Source organism: Syngnathus acus, chromosome 1 (genome assembly GCF_901709675.1).
Source record: "Syngnathus acus chromosome 1, fSynAcu1.2, whole genome shotgun sequence".
NCBI classification, from domain to species: Eukaryota; Metazoa; Chordata; class Actinopteri; order Syngnathiformes; family Syngnathidae; genus Syngnathus; species Syngnathus acus.
Window position 1 is genome coordinate 9,933,573 of NC_051087.1, and position 20,879 is coordinate 9,954,451.

The 20,879-nt window shown below is 40.6% G+C and overlaps 4 protein-coding genes across 5 annotated transcripts; 3 read left to right on the top strand and 1 right to left on the bottom strand.

Annotated features, from left to right (window-relative positions):
* Positions 1–369: 369 nt before the first annotated feature.
* syce2 (synaptonemal complex central element protein 2) lies at positions 370–2,148 on the top strand. Its single transcript, XM_037257051.1, has 5 exons — positions 370–573; positions 808–907; positions 1,095–1,147; positions 1,391–1,499; positions 1,599–2,148. The coding sequence occupies exons 2-5, from the start codon at positions 833–835 to the stop codon at positions 1,806–1,808; spliced, it is 447 nt and encodes a 148-aa protein (XP_037112946.1). The 5' UTR covers positions 370–573; positions 808–832; the 3' UTR covers positions 1,809–2,148.
* Positions 1,494–5,609, bottom strand: LOC119126028 (glutaryl-CoA dehydrogenase, mitochondrial-like). Of its 2 annotated transcripts, none has more exons than XM_037257037.1 (12): positions 5,503–5,609; positions 5,239–5,350; positions 5,117–5,149; positions 4,887–5,027; positions 4,690–4,752; positions 4,439–4,609; positions 4,235–4,364; positions 3,879–4,095; positions 3,650–3,753; positions 3,360–3,485; positions 3,112–3,272; positions 1,494–2,700 (listed from the first exon to the last, which is right to left on the bottom strand). In XM_037257037.1, the coding sequence occupies exons 2-12, from the start codon at positions 5,342–5,344 to the stop codon at positions 2,627–2,629; spliced, it is 1,326 nt and encodes a 441-aa protein (XP_037112932.1). In that variant the 5' UTR covers positions 5,345–5,350; positions 5,503–5,609; the 3' UTR covers positions 1,494–2,626. The 2 variants fall into 2 exon arrangements, with proteins under 2 accessions (XP_037112932.1, XP_037112923.1); XM_037257028.1 differs by having other exon boundaries at positions 5,419–5,576.
* An 842-nt stretch (positions 5,610–6,451) lies between these two features.
* On the top strand, positions 6,452–15,430 carry LOC119127334 (choline transporter-like protein 2). Its single transcript, XM_037259224.1, has 22 exons — positions 6,452–6,567; positions 8,344–8,392; positions 8,466–8,539; positions 8,943–9,027; positions 9,106–9,190; positions 9,259–9,372; positions 9,712–9,766; positions 9,854–9,977; positions 10,243–10,326; positions 10,461–10,573; positions 10,695–10,826; positions 10,894–10,993; positions 11,236–11,328; positions 11,417–11,501; positions 11,577–11,839; positions 11,908–12,002; positions 12,170–12,273; positions 12,350–12,423; positions 12,722–12,792; positions 13,343–13,431; positions 13,588–13,672; positions 13,869–15,430. Exons 1-22 carry the CDS (start codon positions 6,531–6,533, stop codon positions 14,207–14,209), a joined length of 2,352 nt encoding a protein of 783 aa, XP_037115119.1. The 5' UTR covers positions 6,452–6,530; the 3' UTR covers positions 14,210–15,430.
* Positions 15,431–15,739: 309 nt separating this feature from the next.
* On the top strand, positions 15,740–20,471 carry odad3 (outer dynein arm docking complex subunit 3). The gene is made up of 13 exons (XM_037260822.1): positions 15,740–15,901; positions 15,997–16,118; positions 16,193–16,270; positions 16,957–17,130; positions 17,495–17,596; positions 17,677–17,802; positions 18,000–18,116; positions 18,232–18,381; positions 18,567–18,727; positions 18,804–18,960; positions 19,111–19,257; positions 19,588–19,675; positions 19,748–20,471. The coding sequence occupies exons 1-13, from the start codon at positions 15,826–15,828 to the stop codon at positions 19,864–19,866; spliced, it is 1,617 nt and encodes a 538-aa protein (XP_037116717.1). The 5' UTR covers positions 15,740–15,825; the 3' UTR covers positions 19,867–20,471.
* Positions 20,472–20,879: the final 408 nt, after the last annotated feature.

Sequence of the window (20,879 nt, forward strand, 5' to 3'; positions counted from 1 at the left end):
GACAAACATTGCCACCTACACCCGACAAAGCGCAATTGTAAGGTGTAAGGCAGAGTTGCATAGACAGAGTCGCGACAGTGGAGTAATTTCAGCGTCATTGTACACGAAGATATGGATGGTCGCATTAAAAAAAAAAAAAAACATTTACATGTTTTCATTTCCATCCGTTTCTTTAAATGATAGCGCAGAAAATAGTCTGAGAAATTAAGTGGTTTGTTCCGTAATAAATTGGAAAAGGGGCAAACATGTTGACCATTAATTGTTTTCCAAAACAGACAAGATCAATCTGATTTCGTGTTGGACTGAAGAAATAATAATAATAATCATCGTCATCATCATCGTCGTCATCATCATCATCATCAACACTAGTGACAGTTGTTGAGATTGAGAAAATTGAATTTCAAGGATTTGGACAATTTTATAATTTTAAATTTCTCTGAATAATAATCAGTTGTCAAAGTAATTACTGATTAATTTGATAACGGATTAGTTGTTGCTTAATAAATTGTTACACCGCTGCACCTCAACGACAGAATTAAGCGGAACGACTGATCCCGTGAAGTTTAGCAGCAGGTAGCTATTTGTATTCACTAGTATTATATAAACAGTTATCTAACAATCTCTTTCGTCATAATCCTTAATTCATATCATGTCTTTATAGATTATTTATACATTTTGCACGTTTCAACGTACAACGTGTACTTTGAAGAGTTCGCATTTTTAGTTCAAACTTGAGCTAGCATAGCATGTAGCACGAGCACCCGAGACTTTACGAACATTCGTATTAACTTTCTTTTACGTTCAAAGGATCAGTGCAGTCGGAGGTACAAGAATGGACTATTTCTTTGGCGAAGCACCCGCCTCAAATTCCAGCCAGAACGAAGGACGGGATGAGGACCCACGTATGGTACAATATTATTTTAATTCTTTCATTTCTACTTTTATTCAAGTATCAGAAGTAAACTTGCTAGCCTACTGTTCACTAGTGCTGTGTAGATGCTGGGACCTAACCATAACGTAGTCTGCCGGTTTATTTGGAATATTATCACATTTTAGTAGATGTAAGCGTTAATGATTTTCTCTGGTAACTTCAGGTCGATGATTCAGAGGCCAGTTCGAGCAGGAATGACACTGAAGAGAATTCCAGGTACTGTATGACACAGTATAGGCACCTTTTCGGACCCACTGTCTTTGGTTGTTTTGGGAATTTTTTACTCATTCTCAAGTCCCTCACTCTATAGGGATTATTTTGGTGCGGTTCAAAGGTATAATAGCCCTAATCAAACCGGTAGTCCTTTGCCTTAATAAAAGTAGCCCTCGGTTTAAGAAAGGTTGGTGACCTCTGCTGTAGATGAAAGTCTCTATTATGTTTGCTACATTGTGCTTGCAGCTCCTATGACATCAGCAGAAGAGTGCAGGAACTGGTGGACAAGATTCACAACCACCGCGCCAATGACCATAAAGAAATTGAAAGCTTTCAGCAGACTATTGTAGACAAGGTAGATAATTTGTTTTATTAATAATAATAATAATGTGTACAGCTTTTGTTGTTGACATGCAAACCAAATGAGACCCCTGCCTCTGTGGCCCTTCCAAAGGTGACGGAGGTATGCCAACAAATGAAGGGGGACTTGTACAAGGCCTACGAAGAGAACAGCGACGAGATGCAGGTGAAGCTGATGGAGTTGACCAATGTGCTGGATATCTGCTCCAAACTCCACAGGGAGCTCCTGGAGGCCAGCAAAGTGCTGACCGGCCTGCGAGATGGCCTCGCCGTCAACGGCACAGCAGAATCCATGACAGACTAGATTGCTTTCAGGTTCTCAGAATAGTCAGGTTCCTTCCTCCAATTCTCAGAGTATATCCGTTGTTGAGGATGTTGTAGACATAGGGGCCAATCGTTCAGATTTCAGTCTTTAAGTAAAAGCACACGCTTAGTACATTCTTTGCCCCATTTTCAGGTTCATTGAAAGTATTGCGTAATCAGAGTTGAGTGCAAAAAGTAACACGAGACCGCACAGTGTAGAATTGCAGTTTTCTTTTCACATGGAACACCTTAGCCACCCCAATGTCCATTATTTAAATTTGTATTAAAAACACCATGAATAAAAAGCAGATGTTCATTTATAGTCCGACAAGGTTTTCATGCAACACCCTAAGTGACTAAGTCACTAACCACTTCAGTTTTTTCCTTCTTCAAGTCACTAACCACCTCAGTTTTTTTCTTCTTGCCTTTGCGATTCCATTTCATCATTTCGTTAGACAAGAGGCCACTTAGCATTTGACAGCCTATGTTTTACTGCTTTTCAGTAAGCCATTTCCCATGGGTTACCATTTCAGCAGGATTGCAAAAATGTTTCCCTGCAACATTTATGGCTGTGTCACCACTCCAACGTGTAGTACAGATTTACAATATCCATGGCATGTTTCTCTAAACTGGATACCGACAAGTATTGATGACCTCATGTCTGAAGGAATGATATCTAAAACTAAAAAGGGGAAGGGGTGTATAGTGACTATTGAGATAGCCTTTACATAAATGAAATCCTCAACCTAAAACACCCACAAAGATGGCAATCACATCCAATAATCCCTTTTTCATCTTCTCATTGAACCTGTCAACATTTTACTGTTCAACTGTAAATGATTGAAGTCCAGTAATTGCTCTGCCCAGGATCAAGGCGTGGATGTCATGGGTTCCTGCCAATAGACAAAGCACAAATACAGTACAATGTATTAACATCAGAGCATAAACATACAGTAACACTGGTGACCTCAAGTGGCCGATGGACATTGTTGCAGGTAAGACCCCTGGGGGACTTTATTTACGCAACTTCAGAAAGGGACAGATGTCCATATAAAATCTACGTCAAGTAAAACTAGTGATTTAAAATAAAAGGTACTACTTTAGAAAACTGGAAGACTGATATGAATGAGGAGCCTTAGCTTAGCTTCATGGTGCACAACGCTGTTAGCCACCACAGCAGCAACTGGGCTTCTAATTACCACGTAATCATTATACTACCTGCATTTTCTGCTGAGGGGAAAAGGGAAGCGTCCGTTTTGGGAGCATTTATGTGAGCCACTTTTTATTCTTTATAACTGACTTACCTTCATAGGTGTTAACAGCCTCTAGGTTCATGACATGACGGATGATGTGGTACTCGTCAGCAATTCCGTTCCCTCCCAGCATGTCTCGGGCTTGCCTTGTGATATCTAAAGCTTTGCCACAGCTATTCCTCTTCAGCATGGAAATCATTTCGGGAGCTGCTCTGTTTGGACAAGGACAAGAGCATCATTGAGAATAGCCGTAATAATAAAAAAAAACTTGGCATGTGATTTAACATAAGATAACTTACTTCTTCTCATCAATAAGTCTTCCCAGGGATAAACATGACTGCAGCCCGATGGTGATCTCTGTCAACATGTCAGCCATCTTCTTCTGCATAAGCTGATTCCTCGCCAGTGGCACCCCAAATTGAATTCTGATTGGAGCAGAGAAACATTCCACATCATAAGTTGAAATGGGCGTTGAAAGGCTCATTGCACTCCGATGCAGCGAATGAATGGTTAAAGGTTAATTAAAATGATTTAGGTAGAATACATAAAATACAAGTGCATATTGTGGCCATGGAGGGCGAGCTAGTACCTGTCCAAAGTATACTGTCTTGCTGCATGGAAACAGAATTCCGCCGCTCCCAGAGCTCCCCAGGCGATGCCATACCGAGCATTGTTGAGGCAGCCGAAGGGACCCTAGTGAGAAAGTCCCCAAAAAAGAAGAACATTCACCGGCCATTTCATTAAGAACAACTGCACAAGAGAGCTGCGAAATGAAATGAACTCTTTTGGAGATGCCCTCATTCTGCAGAAATACTTACAGCCAGACCAGAGACATTTGGCAGAAGGTTCTCCTGAGGAACTTCCACTTCATCCATTAGAATCATGCCAGTGGCGGAGGCCCTCAGAGAGAACTTGCCCTCTATCTTCGGGGTAGCAAGACCCTTCATTCCACGCTCTAAGATGAAGCCGCGCACCTTTCCATCTTCGCACTTGGCCCAGACCACTGCAATGTCTGCTTCAGGGGAATTGGTGATCCTAGAAGAGGAGCGTGAACCCATAAAGGTCAAGTCAACCCAAACAATTTCTTTGACATAATTATTCGATTTACAATATGTTCTGTGGGCTACTCCTTGTGTCAATCTAGTTTGTCAAGTGTACGTTTCCGCTAACCCACCATGTTTTGGCTCCACTGATGGTGAAAGTACCGCTAGATGGGTTGTATATGGCCTTGGTCTCCATGCTGCTGGGATCGCTGCCATGGTTAGGCTCGGTCAAGCCAAAACAGCCAAGGATTTCTCCACGAGCTAGAGAATACACAATATGCAGAGGTAAGAATACTTATGTATAAAGTGTATCATCTATCCACACAAGTCCTCACCCAGCCTGGGTAGGTATTTCTCCTTCTGGGCCTCTGTGCCATAAGCATTAATGGGATGCATGACCAGTGAGGACTGTACGCTCATGACTGAGCGATAGCCACTGTCCACCCTTTCAATCTCTCTGGCAATCAAGCCATATGCCACATAACTTGTTCCCGCACAGCCGTAACCTATGAGGAGGGAACAGAAGGCACAATTGAATGTGGAAACAAATAACACATGGCCATGTGAGCGCAGTCACTGTGTGGACCTTTAATAGTGGGGCCAAGAACACCCAACTCTCCCATCTCGGGAACAATCTCACGGTGGAAATCTGTAAAATGTTGGGCAAATAAAAACAATCAGGAAGCAGCATAGGAATATACAGTATCTTAACTAACTACTAACTAGTTCTATTAAGACAACAAATACACAATACGGCTGCTTTTAGGATGTGTTATTTCTCACGCTCATGTCTGTTGGCCATGACGATGCGAGGCATGAGTTTTTCCTGGCAGTAGTCGCGGAAGGAGTCCCGGATCATCACCTCCTCCTCTGTCAACTGACCCTCCAAGTTCAGAGCGTCTCGCCAGTTGAATGGCACCTTGGCTGAGGGTCAAAACATACCACGCTTAGCCATTATGTCACTGTCACGTGTGGTAACAATATGTAAGGAGCAGAATAGGTTGTGTTACTACCTCCCTTGGGAGCCTTTTTGATTTCTTCAGCATCTATTGGGAAAATACACAAAGACAGTACCTTAAACCAATGCATTCATTTTCCAAAGATTCTTTTTTTAATAAAATTAAATAACATTTACCATTAACTTTGGCAGAAGCCGCAGTTGTACTCTGGGCTCGGCACGCACTGACAGCTGCACATTTTGGGGTGCTTGACAGCAGACGAGTGAAACTTCTCAGAGCCATATTGCGCTGCACGAAAACACATTATACTCATCAAAATCATGACGTCGTGAAAAATCATAACGCAATTATCTCACCAGAAAAACAGACTGTCCGAGACAAGCATGCATGTGATAGTAAGCTTAACGAATATTAAACGTCTGCATCTAAGTTTACTTTACCGTTTACCTCGTGTTTAGATGATCAAGCAGTGTTCAAATGATTTTTTGTCCCGGACCCGTGTTAAGTAAGTTTTTATATTACGTCATATCCGGGACACGTCCGAAAATGACAGCACAACTTCGCCATGACAGGTGATGACATTAGCGACGCGCTTCTCGTGCAAGTCACATTGCCTGGATAAGTGGTGGAAAAAAGGAGGAAGAAAAAGACCATGCTGCTGAAATTCTTCTGCAGTAACACCAGAGCAGTGTTCTGTCGTGCATCAAGTGGCCTACTGCCCTAAAAAAATAATGTCAGAAGGCTTTTCCACACTCAAAATGGCGATAGCATCATACCATACAGTGTGCTGCACTTCTCGGTCAGTAGAGGCGGTGGCTTCACGCCCTCACTGATCATTGGCTGGTTAAATTAGGTTTCATAAACGGTATGTTCTTCACTTGTTTAGGTCACTCACATTACACTAGTATTACGAAATACTTAACACTGACGCGACTAGACTGACAATGAATACACTTATAACACTCATATTTTTGCAAGAATTATTCTATATCTTGCAAATCTTTTATCAGCAACGCAATTTGCCACAATAGTAGGCGTGGTCTACATCTTGAATAACAGTATAACGTTCACTGTCCCCTCAAAACAAACTGTCATTACCATTTATCTTTTACACAAAGCAATAGAGCAATAAAGCAATAGATTTTTTTTTTTTAACTTTTACTCTTGAGTAAGTCATAGGCAAAGTCATAGGCATTGTCACCCCCAAAACAAATCCAATAGGGCCATTCCGTACTAATTGGACCGGATTTTAGAATTTTACCCAGTTCTCAGTCATGGATTTGTCCGATTTATTTTCTCAGTCATGGATTTGTCCGATTTATTTTGAGTGAAATCTACATATATATTATAGTATTGCCCTGTTCCACAATAACCCCCCCCCCCCCACACACACACACACCACACCTTCCCCCACCATTTCCATGGTAACTATCTTGCCTGAGTTGTGATCTGCAGGGGGTAGAGCAATATGGAACCGGAGGGCAAAAAGTCGGAAATTAAATACGGTAAGAATTGGATCTCATATTGCCGCACTTTTCCCCGTTAGCCTTGGCTTTGTCTTTGTAACGGAATGAGATTGAAACAATGACCGCAATGGATGTTTGCGTGTGGACCACACCACATGTCAATGCAGACCTGGCTGGGATCCTCCACGACCAGCTTGTGGTTTATTTATTTATTTATTTATTTTAACGTTGTTTTTGAACAGTATAGTGTGAACGATTATACATTCATCTTTACTGCGAGTACATTTGTGGATATATTTATGACGTTTGCGCTGCACATAGCTTTACGTCTATAAAGATGCCACGCCCCTGCTTGCATCCATATGGGAGCAAATTCTGCATCCATCGCCGCTTTGCATCCTTTCAAACAATTCCAATTATTGTAACGCAATGTTATGATATGCGCGCGAGGGGGAAGACTGCGTCCACGTGGACATTACAAACCGCATAGGTGGCCATGTGTAAATGTGGTCGATACTATTGCAACACACGCCTGATGCGCTCCTTGTCGTCTGGGCTTGGGTCTTCATGTGAACTGTTAATGGGTCACAATTGTCCCGACGCGTTCACATAATAAAGCCTAGGGGTTGTTATGTTCTTTATATTGCTCAATGGAAGGAATGGTTTGATGGAAGTAATCAAGGTGTGGCCATTTTTACACGTGCAAGTTAACCAAGGCCACTTTCTTGAATGATCAAGATGCTGCTAGTCATCATGTAGGAGGCTGACATTTTTTTAACATTCACAATCAGGCTCAAGCTCTTCAACACTCCTTGTAATCCTTGTTACTTGTGGAGGTAGTCTGACAGATGTTTTTGGAGTGTGGTTAAAGATGCCCTACCTCTTATGGGGTGAGTGTCGCAAATGTGTAAGATGATCAACGTCATCATCCGTGATTGTCATCACATCTATATGATGAGCTCAAAAAGTCACCATTGTTAACATGATGAATCGGTGGTCTTGAAACGACAACATCTTTACTGCTTTGTGACCAGTCACACATCACTTGACCTAACAAAGGGTCTTCGTTTCACTCATGAAATAAGTAAGACATCCTTGCTATGGTTGACTTGCTAAAGTGAGGAGAGTGGGGTCCCAGAAGTGAGACCACCGGAATTACACAGAAATATTGCAGCTGCTTAAAAGGACACCAGAAGAACAAAACTAAATTGTGACAGCGTTTCAGTGATGGAGCTCGCTAATGAAGGGGGTATAAGGTGTAAGTCTAATAATCAAGAACTGTTTACGAGGTATTGCCAACCTCAACTTGGAGGTCCCATACCTTGCTGACAAGAACAAAAATTTCCTATGTATTAGTCTTTGTACTTTACTGCAAAATTCTTCATATCTATTTTGCTGTTTAGAGTTGCAATTTTTTAATTTTTTGTGTGCAATTTTATCCAGACTTGGCCCTTGTATTTAAACAACATTATTAGTTATATTATGTAAATACACATTTTATTGCATTTGTTTTGTACTCATCATGGACGGCATCTGAAGCATGTTGACATTTCTTTTGACAACCTTCAACAAATTATTTGGTATCAATACATGATTAACGTAAAACAAATATATTTTAACTTTAACTCATGCGGGTTAGTGATGGACTGCAGATATACAAAAGCATCGTTGTGCACTTTGCCACTCAGTCTTGTGGATTCACAGGATCTATTGTATGGCTAATTAAGAATAACGATTATAATTGTTGCGCATTTGAAGAGTGACATCAACAATCCCAATTGGTACATATGACATGTTGCTTTCTTTCAATTTCAGGGGAGGTCGGGAAGTTTGACCCAGACTTCAAGGGGCCCATTCACAAGAGGTATAATTACATCTGAGCTTTCACATTTTCGATCCAAAAGAACTGATTATTAACCACACCTTCTCGTTCTCAGGGGATGCACGGATATAGTCTGCTGTTTTCTCTTTATCGTTGCCTTGCTTGCCTATTTTGGTGTGGGAATTCTTGGTAAGACGACCAAGCCATTCATGCAAGATATAGATTTGGATGAGCACTCTTGTGCAACTCCGTCTTTCTTCCAATAAGGTTTCTTCTGCCATGTTTCAGTTTACACCTATTTTTAATATTCACAATCCATATTCAATTTAAAAAAAAAGGGGGGGGGGGGTTGTGGCTTGAGAATGACAGTAGTTGGTTGGTTGGGCATTAGCTCTCAATCTGCACTCTATAATAAACACATTATTAAATCAATACATCTCTGTCATTGTTTTTCACAAACAGGTAAGATATTTGACTTTGCTGGACTTGTCTTTGCTAGTGTTCTTAATGGGGCGTGTTGGAATGAATGAACCTTTTGCTTTTGTATGTCCTGATTTTTTTGAACGATGATTCTATTTGTCCTTCCATAAAGCCTGGTCCCAGGGTGACCCCAGGAAAATCCTCTATCCCACTGACAGCAAAGGGAACTTCTGCGGGCAAAAAGGAACACCCCAGGAGTGAGTCAATAGACATTGATCGCGTCATGTAACAGTGCAGTCACTAATAGATGTTGCTGTCCTCTACAAATCATATAGGAACAAGACTTTTCTGTTTTACTACAATATCTTGATGTGTGCAAGTCCTGCGGTTTTGCTCCAAGGCCAGTGTCCCACCACTCAGGTCAGCTACAAGACAATTACTGTATTTAAATAGTCGCAATGGTTTTCTAACTCTTGTTTCTATTCCAGATATGTGTAAAACACTGTCCTTACAAACATCTCACGTTGGCCGAAGCCGTTGAAAACAAAGACGACCGTGACTATTACGCAGAGTTTTGCCAGGAAGGTGTCAATTCATCATGGGTAAAGCAACCACAAACTAAAGTCTGCAACATCAAATTGTTTGTTACATTTATTCAAACTGAGTTGCACAAAGAAATACATGTTTGGGCCTCATTCACCAATCCATAGAAATGTCCTTACACTGTTATCTATCCATTACAGGTAAAAAAGCCGATCATGCACAAATTCATCAAATGTGCGCATGCAGTGTTAGTGAATGAGGCCCAATGTTTGCATATCACATAGTTGGCCTGATGTGCCTTTCATAGTATTTACCACTTTTTGATATTTGTGCTAAAATGATACTGTATATCAACTATCATGTTAAATGTCACTCCTTTTTATTTATTTTTATTTTAGCCTATCCACATCCTGAAACAATATTGCCCTTCCTCAATCTTGGCCAGCAAAGCCTGTGAGTGAGAAGCATGTCGCAGTCTAGGATGGCATGAACTAGTGATGTCACATTATCACATTTGTGTTCTTATACCTGTGCATACAGTCACACGACGCTGCGTTCCAACCATGTCAAAATTAAAGAATGGCTCGGTGGTTGTGGGCAACAATACCATGGTTACAATCGACTCCGCCAACGTTTCCGCCATCGAAGTACTCAATGCGACCAAGTGAGTATTTTTCAGAGCCGGGTAATATTAACCCAGTGGCTAATAGAATTGATCAAGGTTTTGAAAGTATCACATGTATATAAGTCACCGCCAGCAAGTGTTCTGTGTGTAGTTGTAATCCTTAATATTTAGACAATGGCTCATTTTGTGTTTCTAAAGTGATTACTTCGGGAGAAATTATAACCATTCATAATTGAGCCAAATCTACATTTTCGAACCAGTTTGAACATGTCATGACATTTGAATTATTTTGGTTTCGTTACAGGAACTCCAACCTGCTTTTTGAAGCTCGCCAGTTGGCCATGAAAATCTTTGAGGATTACACTCAGTCCTGGCACTATATCATTATGTAAGAACATCAACAAAAATGCATGTAATGATTCAAAGGGTGTCCATCTGAGGAAAAAAAAAGTTGACTTCATTTTTGAATGCAATTCTGGTTTGCTGTGACCCTGAAATCTCTTTAATATCTTCCGTCTTCAGAGCTCTGACAATAGCAATGGTTTGTAGCTGGTTCTTCATAATCCTGCTGCGCTTCCTGGCAGACATCATGGTGTGGGTCATGATTGTCTTGGTCATTGGAATCGTAGCCTATGGTAAATCTTCTCCCAGTCTGTTGAGAATGTGACAGCATTTGCGCCTCAGTTACCATGGTTACACTTTTTGGTAGCACAGGGAGGATAAAAGGGACTAAACACGGGGTGTCCTCCCTTGTAGGTGTGCTGCATTGTTTCCTGCAATATCAAAGTCTGAGAGCGGATCCTTCTACTGACATGTCTATCGGCCAGCTGGGAATGCAGCCCGACTTCGCGGTCTACCTTGAGATCAGACAAACCTGGCTTATATTCAGTATGCTCCGCTTATACTCACTCACCCAAATACTTTGTCAAGTCGGTTTTAATTTTTTTTTTTACAGCAATCATCCTCGCCATTGTGGAGTTCCTCATCATCGCGACACTCATCTTCCTTAGGAAGAGGCTCATGGTTGCCATCGCCCTCATCAAAGAGTCCAGCAGGTCAGCCTACTTTCAAGCGTGTAGACCGTGTTTGTACACAAATGCCAAGTCAAATCAACTTCAATTCATTCTTTTCACAACTGCATGTTTCTTATTAGCCCCAAATGATGGGTTAGATTTTCTGTAAAAATACATGTGGGTCCACCTATCCGTCCATTCCATCTGTACTCATGTTGCTCTCTTGCTATATGTAAGCATGACAATGATTATTTATCATTATGAATGGGATATTTTTTTTCCAGGGCCCTTGGATATGTGACATCATCATTATTCTATCCATTGCTGACTTCTGTCCTCCTGGCAATTGTGATAGCTTACTGGGCGGTCACTTCCGTGTATCCTTTTAATTCAGATATTAATGTATTCATACTGTTTCCTTATCCACTGTGTTCTTTTCATCACCTTAATGTCCTTGCCATTCAGCTATCTGGCCACATCTAATTCTGAAGTGTACAAAGTGTCGGCCAATGAGAATTGCACATTCCGTTTTAACACCTGTGATCCCAAGGTGAAGAACCATCACGCCTCATCACGTCTTCACATTTCTAGTATGAAACATGTTCACATCTCGTTTTCTCTCCAGACGTTCAATAAAACCAACATGTCGGCCGAGTGTCCCGAAGCCGAGTGTAACTTTGCCTACCATGGTGGGGATACCCTGTACCACAAATACATCACCTTGTTCCACTTTTACAACGCCTTCCTCTTCTTCTGGTGTGGCAACTTTGTGACGGCCTTGGGACAGGTCACTCTGGCTGGGGCCTTTGCCTCTTATTACTGGGCCTTTAAGAAGCCTGACGATATACCCCCCAACCCCGTCATGTCTTCTCTGGGGCGCACCCTCAGGTTAGAAGACACATTTGTGAAGTTAATGGGCTTTGTTTTTGTAACAACTCTTCATCTTTGCCCACCAGATATCACACTGGTTCAGTGGCATTTGGCTCACTGGTCCTGGCGTTGGTCCAGATCATCAGGGTTATTCTGGAGTATCTCAATCACAAACTGCAAGGTAAGATTGAAGGCAAATGGAAGCACTTCAATATGATTGTAATCACCTCGTCATTAGATATTATACAATATTATTGTTAAATCTAGTGTTTCACAATGCATTCTTTTTGTGTAGTAATCTTTTTTTCTGCCAAAATGCTCACTTGGTGATTCTCCCTCATCCTCCAGGTGCTACAAACAAGTATGCTAAATTCTTGCTGAACTGCATGAAATGTTGCTTCTGGTGTCTGGAGAAATGCATCAAGTTCCTGAACAGAAATGCTTACATCATGGTGAGTTTCTGCAAAAACAGATAACCTTGGAGTTGGCAGATGTTACTCTACTAAAGTCTATGATTTGTCTGTCCAGATTGCCATCTATGGGAAAAATTTCTGTACATCAGCTCAAGACGCCTTTATGCTTCTGTTAAGGAACATTGCCAGGTTGGAAATCATTACAGATTACATACTTTATTTTTTTTTTACATTTGACAAGCACTGGAGACTTAATCCAAAATGCTGCCTTTGCAAATACAAACAAGTTTTGACACTACCAATACCAAAAACTCTTGTGTACTCAAACGGCCACAACAATGCAAACAGTATTTGCAAACATTTTGACATAGCTCTTACCCATCCATATAGACAACCTGCAAAATGCACATTCGAACCTTTTGATAATTTAGTCTCAACGACCTAGCCAAAGCAATTTACTCTATGTATTATTTGACTTTCAAAACAGGGTGGCTGTCTTGGACAAAGTGACAGACTTCCTGTTGTTCCTTGGGAAAGTGCTCATTGTTGGAGTTATTGGTAAGATGGGTTTCACATATCTCTTACTAAGGTACATTTAAAAAGGATATTGGCTGCCTGTTTTATTTACCTAAATCTAACACAATCAGTAATTGATAATTTCATGTTTGTGAAATGAACATTCTTAAATGACGTAGCATTTGCATGATGTCACATTTAATGGATTCTTTCATGTTAAAATTACACAATTCAATCTTTTTCTCTTTTTTGCTGAGATGTGAACAAGTGTGGACTGGTGCAACACCGGGTGCAAATCTTGGCAATATTGACAGTTGTAGTGGAAACAATCTTTACAGCACAGTCGATGACTGATTAGTCCATCTGCCTCCCAGTTCTGAGGTCGTGGGTTCAAACCCATGCTCTCCCCATACATACATGTTTCTGAGTATACTCTGAAAAAGCAACATGGGTCTTTGTTTTATCAACAAAAATAACATAATGTGGAAATTCTTTCCATACGTTTATTATGGTTTACCCAAAAAATTATTTTGTTGAGTGTATCTTATATTAAATGTCAATGACAACTTATACTATCAATTTTTTTGCACAGGAGTCATCTCTTTCTTCTTCTTTACTGGAAGAATGGATTCTCCTGAGTACGCTTCTCCGACTTTGAACTACTACTGGGTGCCCATAATGGTGAGACATAATAAAATAAGCATCTACAATAAAGATCTCTGCCGAAGCGATCACTTTTGGTGGGGACTGTGGAGCTGTTTGAATCCTGTTTTAAGTCTTGGTTATTAACAGTGGTGCGTAATGGTTGATCTCAGATGTCTTCTGCTCTCCAACTAGACAAATATAGTTGGATCCTACCTCATTGCCCATGGCTTCTTCAGCGTCTACTCCATGTGTGTCGACACACTCTTCCTCTGCTTCTGTGAGTATTTTTTATTGGTATGGTCTCATTCCTAATTGTATTTTCTATGTATGAGTTGTTCCTTGTCTAAATCTGAGCTGCTCCCTCATCAATCTAACCCCTTTTAATTTGACTTCCTTTTTAATTTTTTCCCTACGTTTTCATTATTTTCCAATTTGCCTTGAATCCATTTAAACAAACTGTCCTTGTCGAAAAGGTGAGGACTTGGAAAGAAATGACGGCTCGCCCGAAAGGCCTTACTACATGTCCCCCGAGCTGCACGATCTCATCAGCTTGTCAAGGAGGTCAGAGGGAGATGGAGACGATGCTGACTCTCCTGCAAGCAAAGGAGATGTGTTGGAAGTGGAAAATATTCAACTGCAAGAACTTAAGATGGAGTCTAACGTCTCACATGCGAATGTGGAAGATGAGCCTCTGCGAGATAACGCTGAAGTTGCAAACGAGACCAACGAGCAAACAAGGGAGACCGAGGAGCAAACAGTCAGTGAAGATGCGGTGTTGGAAAAAGAAAGAAGCAGGGGTGACAGTGGTTCTTAAATTAAGCTCAAGTGTGAAGTAAACTTAACCAACCATATTTTAACGGCTAAAACTATTGTAAGCATACTTTTTTTTTTTAAACGCAACCCACCTAGGTTCTTAATTAAAACCCATTGCAACGTGCTTGACAAAAAAATGCTTATGTCCGTCAATCTTTGGTAATGGGCAGAGATGATGTCATTTCCAGTATGCCAAGTCAGCCAGGATCTCACTTCGGTAACACGATTATTTGCTGACTGTACGAACTAGAAATGATTCTTTCATGCTTTATTGTATAATGTTTCATTACTTGTGCCATAAAATGATTGCATTTGGCATTTTCTGAAATTACTTCACACTTGGTCTTTAAGCAGCAGGAGCGTTTGGAGCGTGGAGACTTCCAATTGAAACATGAGGATACGAGTGCGGAGAATGAAAAGTAAAAACAGAAGAAGCCAACTGTAAACATGCTGCCTCTACAGAGGAATTGATTGTTGTGGAATGAAACGACCTCAATGATGTGGCTTTAAAAAATGTACAGCAAGATTTGTGTGTCTACGTCGCTTGAAAATTGTGTTATTCTTGGAACAGTGTTGCTTTTAACATGTCGAGAAAATGCTTACACTGTGCCTCTGATCACTCACTGAAATACTGTATGTCGTCTATTAACGCACTACGCAACCTCTCTGTGTTTACATTTCAATTTCAGGTGCATCTTCATAGAAGTGTGTGATTTTTCATTATGTTCAACAATACCAGCTGAGGCAAATATCTTACATGTGAATTTAATGTCTTGTTTATTTGAGTTGATCTTTCTGCAGTAGTGTGTAACATTCTTGGCTTCACTCGTGTAAAGAGACCCTCACCATGCACAGTATTGTACTGCCAACTATTTGCCTTGATTATTGGACTGGTGTTCAGTGCTGTGATTTGTGGCTCTATGATACAGCCATTGTGCCCTCTTTGACCCTTACCTCCCTGTCCTGCCTCTCCCTATTCCTTATTCCCCTTTTATATGCTGCATGATACTGAAATGAACATTTAAGGCTACGTTCTCTGCACGGTGTGATGCCCAATTCCAATTTTTTTGTTATAGCCGATCTTTTAAAATGCTCCCAATTTAACTTGGCAATTCTTTTGTACTCTTGTGACTTTGTGAAGCATGTATGTTGACTTTCCATGGAATGTCATCTACAAATAGTTGAAGTCTTGATTAAAGATTGTTGCAATTGGGAAACAAAATGTCTGCGTTTTGACTCTCGAATGCTACAGCAATGTAGAATGGTCACTACATGTCTATTTTTGCACGTAGTGAGTCAAAATAAAATGTTCAAGTGAAGTACAGATAGCTGAACATTTTTAAGTATAGAGTTAAAAAGTATTTGTACTTCGTTCTGTCCACCTTTGTAGTTTTTGGCTCATTTTAACACCACATTGTAAGTGATGGATTTACAATTAACGCATATGACATCACAAAGGCGACACTCACTTGTAATCAGAGGAAACTGAACCGGTAAACAGTAGAGTTTACGCGTTGCTAGGCAACGTGGCTCGGCCCTCTGCGCACGTCTTGATGGTAAACCCTCTCTTTGGCTTACATGTGACTTCCCTTTGCTCAATAAGATATTACCGAAAAAATGTTTTTTGAAACGGACAACAAACCTACCGTATATGACCAAATAGCGGATTTTCAGCGTAGACTTCAACTTTTAGGTAAGTTTTTTTTTTGTTCTACTAGTCGAGGCTGCGGTCACCTATAGCTACAATCGAGAGCAATTATTATTAATACGATACGTTCCGCCGGGTAGAGAGCGACAGGAGTGCCTACTATGAAAGCTCTCAGTCGACCTTGGAGAAGAACCGCCAGCACATCTTGCAGCTTCGGGAGGAGAACAGGGACCTGAAGAAGACGGTGTCGGAGGCCGAAGACGTGAGGACAACAACGAACCTCGACATCCTGACTGAGATCATATTGATCACAATCGACTGTCGCTTCTCTTTCAGGATGAACAACAATTCGTGCAATCGGCCTTACACGGCCGAGGGGTGGAAAAGGACACCGGGCCACCAATGTCCGGCAAGGTTGTATGCATGACTGCACATAGCTTTGTCGTTTTTTGTGATCTGCTACCTCCACTCTGAAATAAGGACAAGAAATAAATTAGGGACTGTGACCCATGCAATGCCTCACAGCATGTCATGTAAATCTACCCCCTTAAAGCAATGTAACGAAAAACAAATGCAATTTGATCTCGAGCTACATGCGTTAAGAATTACATCCAGTGTTGGCGTCATGGGGGGGTGCGCATGTGCATATGGGGGACCAAAACTGTCAAAATAAAAATATAAATACAAACAAAAAGTAAAAATAGAATTGAAAAATATTTAATTCTATTTATATTTTTGTATTTATTTACATATTTATATTTATTATGTATTTATTTTATATTATATATTTTGTTTTTATTTGAAACACAAATTAATATATTTTAGCAGAACAGTAACAGAAAGCCAAAGAATAAGAATGTGTCCTTTCACAGCTCTGACCATTTAATGAACAGATCGGGGAGGGCAAAAAAAAAAAACCTCAACCCACCATACAGGACAATCTTTCGAGGCATCCCATAAAAATGTTAAAATAAGGCCAGATTATCTGCATGTGTTTACATTACAAAATGTTTTTTTGTAATGCAGAGTATTTTCCGCTATCAAAATGAAACCCACCAGCAATAAATGGAACCTAACAGTGGGTTCTCCTGTATCCTTAGGCAGCCCTATCCAAACTTGAACACCGGGTCACGTCCAAGATGAAGCGTCTCAACGCGCTGAGGCACGCTACTCAAACTCACCAGTGCCGCCTCGAAGACCTCAAGAGGGAATGCCTCAGACTGGAAGGGGTGGGCTTCAACCAAGCAGTCTCAGACAAGGAGGAGATTACAATGGTATATTACCTGTTTGCACATGCAAAACCTTTAATCTTTCATATCACTATGATTGAACCAATATTTCATAACAACTAAAACAGTACTGTTAATTATTTACCCTTAACCTTCAATAACATCTGCAACAAAGTAAAAAGATGATTATTTACTTATTTTTTAATTTTTTTATTTATAAAATGTGGCTTCCTCCTTTCAAGCTGAGAAAGTTATGCAGGACTCCTGTGCAGACTATTCAACTTAAGAGGTTTTACAAAATTCACCATTTACCATTTGGAATAAGAGGAATCTTATGCAGAAAAGAAAAATATGATTATATGGTCAACCCCGCCTATCTTTTTAAATGTCTTGCTCTCTGTATCTGCAGAAATTGAGGTCACTGCAGAACTGTCTGGAAAAGAACCGACTCAAGTGCAAGGAAGCAGCAAACATCATGACTAACTACCTAAAACTGAAAAGTTACTTGCAGGTTAGTTGGTGGTGAACCTCAAGATGACTTGACAGACCCGCTTCAATGCCTCAACTATCCTTTTGTTTTTTTATTGGCAGGAGGAGAGTCTGACTTTCCAGGGTCAGATAGATGATCTAGAAGCAGAAATCATGAAGCACAGGAAAGAAGTGAATGAAGTGCAGGAAATGAACGACAAAGCCCAGCTCTCCAAAGAAACAGCAATTGTAAATTTGCAAACAAAATTTCATGAAATTCCCATTGTGCTATCGCCACAAATTTGCTGTAAATGTAATTTGTCAATTCAAATCTTTACATATCTTGCTTTAAAGATTTCAAAGCCTACTTAACCTGCATCATCATCCATACACTGTTGTAAATGTCAAGTTTCTAGATACTCTTGACTGTTTTATGTACATCCTAGGTTGAGTTACAGCAGCAGGAGGAGCGGTTCTACAAGGAGCACCAAGAAAAAGATTATGTTTTAGCCATTTACCGCAAAAGGGTGCAGGAGATTAAAGCCCGTGCTGAAAAGTTGGATGTGAGTCACACAAAATGTCTTATAAAGTCTGTTCGCCTGCATGAGAAAACCGTTGATGCTAGCTCGTGAATCAAAGCTAATGAAACGTGCTTAACTAGATCGTTGTGCCCTACAGGCTCAGAGGAAACTCGTACAACAGGATGAGTTGAACAATGAAGCTGAAAGTGGCGCTGCCAAGATGGCCGCTGAAATGGAGCAGAGCATCAGCATCTTTGATGAGACCCTACAAAATATGAAGAATGTCACTGGTTCCACAGATACAGAGGTATGTATCGGAAACAGCATCATTTTTATCATCCCTCCACTTGATTTGTGCAGGTTACCATCTTTTAATGGGGTGCGCTTGCTCTGTTACTAATGGGCAAAATAAAGAGGTCAAAAATTATGAAACTATAGCATTAGCAAATTTCATCCGTAACACTTGAGTATATTTGTGTGCCCTGTATGTAGGAGGTCATAGGTCGTTACATTGCCCAGAGGGAGACGCATCGGCATCTGAGCGCAGTGAAAGAAGACAACGAATATATTCTCCAGCAGCTAAAGGAACAGAAGGTGCTCCTGAAGCAACAATCCGAGGCCATGAAGTATCAGGGAGAAACACAACTATCGGGGTGAGGAAGTGTATAATAAGCATACTGACATAAACTCAATGGGTACTAGAAGCCAAATCCTTTTCTCCGTTTGTAGTGAGCAGAGGTTGCTGGACGAGTGTGACAAGGAGCGAGTCACGAAGCAGCAGAGTTGTGAAACATCTAAGGAACGTCTGTCTTCCCTTGTCAAAACCATCAGCAGTATCCAAGCTGGAGTGGAGCACCTGGCAGACAAACTTAGTCACATCTCTCTGGTAAAAAAGAAAAATCTGAACAATAATATGTACAATACATTACCTTGGGCCTCCCCACTCCTTTCTTTGCGATGGCCTGCAACACCAAAATAACATTCAGCACATTAGATGATTTTTATTCACGTGTTGCCTCTTTTGTCCTTGTAGAAGAAGGAACCTCCATCAGATATTTCTCCCAAATCAGAAGAGTTTGTGGTGTATCTGCTCAATCAGTGTGAGCGCAAGGTGCTCTCACTGCAGAACAACCTTCAAGGGAAAGATCTCAATGAGATTTCAAAAGACATGGAGGAAGAAGAGGTGAGACACACGCGCACACACACACACACACACACACACACACACACACACACACACACATGCACACACGCAAAGAAATTAAGATAAAAAAATACATTTTGAAACAAAAGCTCAATGTAATGAACATTTGTCAACTAAAAGAAAAATACAGCATTGTAAAAAAAAAATGCTTTGGAAAAATGAGTTTTCAGTAACCTACAGTAGAATGCATTTGGCTGATGGATAGACAGGCGGACGGATGGACGGACTGACTGACATACAGACACAGAGGCACAAACAAATATTGTATATGGCATCTACTGGCTTTTCACACCATGTTTTCTTGTCTAGTTCTATTTTATGATTGAGAAACAACTGCCTGCTTACAACAAGCGAGTCACTGTGTCTGAAGACCAAGAGATGATCTTCTTAACCAACGGTGAGATGACACAAAAGCACACACTCGGTCGGGCGTGCGCACGCGCACACTGACTCGCACTGTTGGTTTCAGAGGAGGAGAATGAAGAGGAAGAGGGCATCCTTTCACGAGAGGCGCTGAAGCGCCGCTCGCAGGCTATGATTGACTCCATGTCCAACAAGAAATCCTGGAAATTGAAGAAGGGCAAGTAAATGAGATCCTGACAGGCAGGGGAGATGTTTGATTCGGTATGGTAGGTAGATAGGTACACAAATCACTAAGTTGATTAAATAAAAGAAACTATACTATGCTGTAAATAGAATAAAAATAGAATACTTAGGATACTCAAAGATAAAAGAAGATGCATCCTGGAAAAGAAAAATAAGGATATTGGACTTGAAAGTGATGACCTCCAGAACTGATTTAAAGCTTTGTTCGACTCTATTTGCAGTTAGAAGAAAGTATTTTTCATTTTTAAATGATCCTTTAGGTTATATGGTGTGTGACGCACCGACATATTTTTGAGGGCGACCCCAGGTCACCAGGAGGTCAAAGTTGACTTTGTTGGTATGGTAAGGGTCGACCTGTGCGTGCATTAGGTGCTCATGCTCAAGGGTTATGTGAAACCTGTTTAAAGTTTGTTTGAGGGTTGCTAGGTGGAGTGACTGTTCATCTACTAAATTTAGAACAATAGTTTAAGAAATATCTGAGCATTACTACAATGACGTTCTGTTTTGAATGCCTCAAACAGCTGTCTCTGAGTCAAACAGATATGAGTTTTTACAGTAAATAAAACTCCTTTGACCCCTCCGACTGAGTCACTTGTACAGTAGCCTACATTTGTTTTTTGTTTGTGTGTGTACTCAAATCATCAGAAAAAAACATTGTATAGTATTTTTGGAGTTGGGTTGTTACAGCTATGAATACAAATGAGTTTCCACTAAGTGAAATGAGAAATGAACTGCATGCCACTGTGCATACTGGTAGGAGAAAAGCAAAGGCTCTGATCTGCCCTGTGGCCTGTGGACTACTTCTAAATATATCATATTAATTGTTTATTCCCTCTTTTAAATATATAATATTAATTGTTTAATCTCAAAGTGCCGGAAAATAAAGTTTGCATGGGTTCACACTATTTTTAAATTTTTTAAAACAACACCATGGATGGATGGACGGACCGACGGATGGACCATCAATAGGTTTTTTGTCCACATGTATATCAAAA